This window comes from Berghia stephanieae, chromosome 15 (genome assembly GCF_034508935.2).
Source record: "Berghia stephanieae isolate SIO BIC M18660-M18661 chromosome 15, UCSD_Bste_1.3, whole genome shotgun sequence".
Classification (NCBI taxonomy): Eukaryota; Metazoa; Mollusca; class Gastropoda; order Nudibranchia; family Aeolidiidae; genus Berghia; species Berghia stephanieae.
This window is the reverse complement of record NC_088374.1, coordinates 23,505,278-23,511,764: the sequence shown is the minus strand read 5'-3', so window position 1 is coordinate 23,511,764 and position 6,487 is coordinate 23,505,278. Positions and strand designations below refer to the sequence as shown.

General features: G+C 33.5%; 1 protein-coding gene across 2 annotated transcripts in view; it reads left to right on the top strand.

The window, feature by feature from the left end:
- LOC144960625 (uncharacterized) overlaps positions 1-5,845 on the top strand; it is a 98,543-nt gene extending 92,698 nt beyond the window's left edge. For both annotated transcript variants that reach the window (XM_078893862.1, XM_078893861.1), the window contains exons 13-14: positions 2,103-2,184; positions 2,805-5,845. In XM_078893862.1, coding sequence (XP_078749988.1) covers positions 2,103-2,184; positions 2,805-2,839 — 117 coding nt within the window. In that variant the 3' untranslated portion in view covers positions 2,840-5,845. The remainder of the gene's footprint in view (positions 1-2,102; positions 2,185-2,804) is intronic.
- Positions 5,846-6,487: the final 642 nt, after the last annotated feature.

Genomic DNA, 6,487 nt, shown 5'->3' with positions numbered 1-6,487 from the left:
TTCGGTCTGTCTTACCATCAATACGCTAATGATACGCAATTGTACTGCGTTTCCAATACGAGAAATTTACAAGAAGTATCAGCAAATAGCAAAAATTGTATCGAAAGTGTTAAGAAATGGATGCATGAGAACAGATAGAAACTGAATGGTGATGACGAAGGTGCTGTATGTGGGGAACAGGGAGTGGAAAAGTGAAACAGATTTGAAGTTTGGGGATGCCTCCATTCAAATTGTTGACAAAGTGAAAAACCTTGGCACATTCTTAGACTCTGGACTGTCGATGGAGCATCAGGTTAATAGTTTGGTAAGATCTCTCTTTTTCCAACTAAAAAAGATTGCTTCCATTAGACGGTTCATATCTGAGGATTTGACCAAGCACCGGGCCGTGTCCCTCGTACTATTGAAATTGGATTCTTGTAATGCTCTGTTGTTTGGCGTTTTGCAATACAATCTGAGACGTCTGCAGATTGTCCAAAACAGCGCTGTCAGACTAGTATTCATGAAGCGTAGGTGCGACTCTGCCGGACCTCTACTTCATGACCTGCATTTGCTGCCTGTTGAGAAAAGGATTAGATTCAAAGCTTGTGTTTTAGTGTATCGTTGTCTTGAAGGTACTGCCCCTTCCTACCTGTCGGAACTAATTGAAAGACATTCAAAACCCCGACCCTTACGTTCGGCCAGTGATTCCACAAAACTAGTTGTCCCTCGAATTTGGAAAAAATGCTGGAATGAGATCCTTTTCTCATTTCGGACCCTCTATTTGGAACGCCTTACCGCAGAGCATTCGTGAAAAAGAATCTTTGTCTATTTTTAGACGTTCGCTTAAAACATATCTGTTTCGATTTTAGTAGATGGTATGAGAAACAAGATAGGTTTGGTTTGTTTGTGTGTATGTGTGTGCGAGTGTGTGTGCGTGTGTGTGTGTGTGTGTGTTTGTGATTGTGCGTGTGTATATATATATACTTGCGATAAAAAGAAAGTATACACATTTAAAACCGTCGTTATTTTTTTTATCCGTTGGCGTAGGCTAATGATTTTCAACTGAGTTGTTTACCATTAGCCTTTCTGTGTACCGATAGTTGATGTTTTTGTTTTTGACCTGAAATTCGCTCACCACGTCGCGCACGTGCTAAACTGACCTTTTAACCACTTGCTGTGGACAGGAAGTGTGTAGATTACGTTTATTTTGCCATCCGTGTCTTCTTGAACTATTTTCAAGGCAGGAAAACACAACATAAAATTCCATCCATTAATCTACGTGATGTCACGACTTAGTTTAGAACAACGTGCACGTGCCATTGGTCATCTTCAAGCTGGACAGTCTGTGACCAATGTCGCAAGAATGTTTGATATCACAAGGAGAACTGTATATTCCTTAATGAATCGATTTGAAATAACACTAAGGGTAAGGGACCGAAACGTCCGTTGATGCGACATCACCGGTTGGTCCGTCTTCAGGGGGTCCGTACTCATCTACGCTGCATAATGTATGCGTGGATTACGTTGTTACCGAAGATCGCACGAGTGATTTCATGATATGGACAAGTCATGGTGTGGGGTGGAGTAAGCAGAGACTATAGGACACCTCTAGTCCAAGAAAATGCATCCCTAAACGGTGCAAGGTACATCCAGCGCATTTTACAAACCCATGTTATTCCACTTCTTTCATGAATATCCTAAAATTTCACTTTAACACGACAATGCACCATCCCATAAACGTTACAAATTATAACAAAATAAAAGATAAATGATAGTACTATGGTTACACATGGATTTTAAATAAACCAGAACAATATTTAATACCAATTATGTAGGTAAAACAAGTGTCTACTTCTTTTGATCCCTAGGATATATATATATATATATATATATATATATATATATATATATATATATATATATATATATATATATATATATATATATATATATATATATATATATATATATATATATATTATATATATATATATATATTATATATTATATATATATATATATATATATATATATATATATATATATATTATATATATATATATATATATATATATATAATATATATAAAATATATATATATATATATTGTACTGTTTTTTTAGTTTGAAATTGCATTGGATCTGAAAAACAGCCAGAGACAAATGTTTGACAATCTTAATCACAAACCGGGGGCCTGCAGCAAAGGTAGGTGGCCCATTATTATTATTATTATTATTATTATTATTATTATTATTATTATTATTATTATTATTATTATTATTATTATTATTATTATTATATTATTATTATTATTATTATTATTATTATTTATTATTATTATTAGTATTATTATTATTATTATTATTATTATTATTATTATTATTATTATTATTATTATTATTATTATTATTATTATTATTATTAGTATTATTATTATTATTATTATATTATTATTATTAGTATTATTATTATTATTATTCATTATTATTATTATATTATTATTATTATTATTATATTATTATTATTATTATTATTATTAGTATTATTATTATTATTATTATTATTATTATTATTATTATTATTATTATTATTATTATTATTATTATTAATATTATCATCATCATCATCATCATCATCATCATCATCATCATCATCATCATCATCATCATCATCACTATCATCATCATCATCATCATCATCATCATCATCATCATCATCATCATCATCATCATCATCAACATCATTTAAATCTTGATACTGTCCTATCATTTGTTTGTTTCAATCCCTGACCTGGTTCCTTACTGATCTCATCCACAATTGTGTAGCTCCACACGCATTGCTGAATACAACAGTTGAGTGAGATTGGTGCAACGATTTGTGGACTGCAACATGAATGGAACCCTGTCGAAAAAAAAATGGAATAAAAAGAACACGGAACTGGTCTGCCTCAACCCCCCCCCCCACCCCCCAAACCTCCCTTCATCCAACAACAACCAAAAAAAAATAACAAATAAAATGACAACATCATAATATAACTAAGAAAAAAAAAATATGCAGTGCCCTCCGTCTAAAGTCACAACAAGATCTTGACAGCCATTAACGACGTAAATGGAGAGTGGGACGACTGTACTCATCGAAGTTTTTTTTTTAAACTTTGTGACTGAATCACACAATTCTCAGAAAGTGTCATTCAGACTACGATTCTTACGTCTTAATTACTCATTACTTAACTCATTCCTTACCGATGGTTTTCATTTCAATATTTTCCTAAAATGTCAGGCTAAGCCAGCAGAAAAAAAATTGATGTTATAAACATAAGACAAGCTCTCTACAAACAACTTTGTATTCTTATTAATCAAACCAAAAATTATTCTTCAAATTTTGAGATTTATATAATAAATCTGAATAAGAAAAAAATGTATATTCTGTCGTAACAAATATGACGATTATTCTGCAGGTGGTAAGGAGAGTATTAAAGATTACGACTTATGCAGAAAAGTATATGGTTGGTTTTGTATGTTAACCCTCTCCTTACCACCTATTAGAAAATCGCCACATTTGTTAATATGCAACTGTCACTTTTCTCATCCAGATTTCTTTTCTTTTTGCTATAGCTATAAAGACTTGAAATTATGGAATAGTGCTCCTATTGTCGAAAAATATTACGTATATGCTTTTCTGCTTGAGTAAGAAATGTCTGTTTTTGTGTTGGATTGGTGTGAAGTTTTGGGGAAAATTCTGAAAATGGCAGGGTTATATTTTCCGAATATAACCTTTTCTTAGAAGGATGTTAAGAATTTCATGGACAGAGAAGAAAACTAATGAAGAAGTATTAGAGCAAGCAGAAATTTAAAGGTTTTTAATTCGTACAATAAAAAAAGTTCGGTATAGAGTGTAAAGAACTTCGACTTGTGAAAATCTTATATTGGAATCAAACAGCGTGTGTCAAACTGGGTAATGAAACATCGGGCTTCTTTAATATCAAGAAGGGAGTAAGACAAGGCTGCGTCTTATCACCGGACCTTTTTAACATAGATAGTGAAATAATATTCAAAGAAATTGAAGATATGAAAAGCGTCGTCGTTGGCAGAATATGAATAGCATAAGATACGAAGATGATGGTACTCTGATGGCCTACTGTCCAGAACACGTGCAGACAATTTTAGATATAGTGGTGTTCAAATGTGAAGAGATGGGCCTGAAACTAAATATTAGGAAAACTTAATGCATGGTGGCCTCAATGAATGACAACAACGCAACCTTCCACTTGACAAGCAAAGGAGAGACCATCAAACAAGTAAAGAAATGTAAATATGTAGGCACTATCATCACCCATGACGCACGTGACATAGAGGATATAAAACAAATAATAGCAATAGCAAAAAACGTTTTCCATAAAATGTGACCAGTTGTGACAAACAACAATCTAAACTTTAAAACTAGAATGAAAGTAGTAGAGACATATGTTATGAGTACCCTTTTATACGGTTGTGAAACGTGGACGCTTGACAAAGAATGTACGAGGAGGTTGGAGGCATTGGAGATGTGGGTGTATAGAAGAATGTTGAGGGTATCGCCGTGTGCTACGGAAAATCCGTAGAAATACGAATTTTTGACTCCAGTTGCAGAGCTGCATTCTCCTCTTTGACTCAATAAATCTTGTTGAGGAGGACTATTTAGTTCCTCAGAAACTATATTCAGGAATTTGGAGGCTTTTTCGATCATGCTAGAGGATAACTGTTTATTTTTAAGGCAATTAAAATATTTTATTTTTATTTTTCACTGGAACTGCATTTTTTTTTAATTTCCAAGTTGGTACCTCTTGGGATTCAATCAGTTCATTGCCGTACTCTGGATAATATTCATATTTAAAAAAAAAGACAGAGAACTCGTCTCTCAAATATCGATCGATTTAAATGACTTTCATTTTCTTCAAAAAACTCTCAAACCTGGTATTTTGCGAGCTCTTCAATAACTCTCAGGTTCGAGAGGTTTTGTCAAGATGAGGACCATTCAAATTGATTAATATATAAAAGACGAGTTTTCTGACTCAATTTTAAATACTCGTTTATTCAGAGCACTGCAGTTAACTGGTGAATGTTTTTATTCTTTTAGACATTGTCTGGACATGGTTTTCAGTCCAAACCGATCCGTGTTTCTATTTTGTTTGATTTTTTTTTTGAATTTGTTACAATATTCATTTTTTTTGTTCATTAACATAGTAGACTACTACTACTTCTACTAATACTTCTACTACTACTATTACTACTACTTCTACTACTTCCACTACTACTATTACTACTACTACTACTACTTCTACTACTTCTACTACTTCCACTACTACTAATACTACTACTACTACTACTACTACTATTACTACCACTACTACTACTACTACTACTACTACTACTACTAACTACTACTACTACTACTACTACTAACTAACTACTACTACTACTCACTACTACTTACTACTACTACTACTACTACTACTACTACCTATACTACTACTAACTACTACTACTACTACTACTAACTACTATACTACTACTACTACTACTACTACTACTACTACTACTACTACTACTACTACTACTACTACTACTACTACTATACTACTACTACTACTACTAACATACTACTACTAACTACTACTACTTACTACTACTACTACTACTACTACTACTACTACTACTACTACTACTACTACTACTACTACTACTACTACCACTACTACTGTCACTATCGATTCAGGAAAAAAAAAGTTGTATTAACCAATAATTATTTCTTTCGTTACTTTCCATTTCGGCTCAAAAATAACCAAACACTATTTCTGAAAATAAAGTAAAATTCAATTTTAATATATTAATAATTGTTGTGGTTTTCATATTTCCTTACGTTATATTTCTTCTGTGTTAAAGTCATATTATGGTACACACACTTCGTTACTGTATCAAACAAAACCCCCATCCCACCATCACAATGACCAGAACCTCTTTTTTTTTTGCCGAATATTTGAGCATTCCACAACCCCCCCCCCCCTACACACACACATACTTCTCTCCCTTCTATTAAATGTAAGCTCATGAGAGCTACCATTGAAAACTCACCAGCATATGAAAAAAAAAGAAATAAAATAAAATAAAATAAAAAAAAACGATTTTCTACATGACATCTTGCCTCGCCTAAAATAGAAAATGACCTTAATGGATATCCTCCCCACCCCTTCCCATCTATGGATTGGTCAAATTACTCCCTTCCCCCACCCCCTCCTCCCAAAAAAACCCCAACTTATTTGGTCCAATTGCCACCCCCCCCTACCCTTCCCTCTTCTATTGACGTTTGTCCAAACTGCATCGCCCCCACCCCCTCCTCCCAAAAAACCCCCAACTTATTTGGTCCAATTGCCACCCCCCCCCCCCTACCCTTCCCTCTTCTATTGACGTTTGTCCAAACTGCATCGCCCCCACCCCCTTTGCTATTGAAGTCTGACCCAAGTGCATCGCCC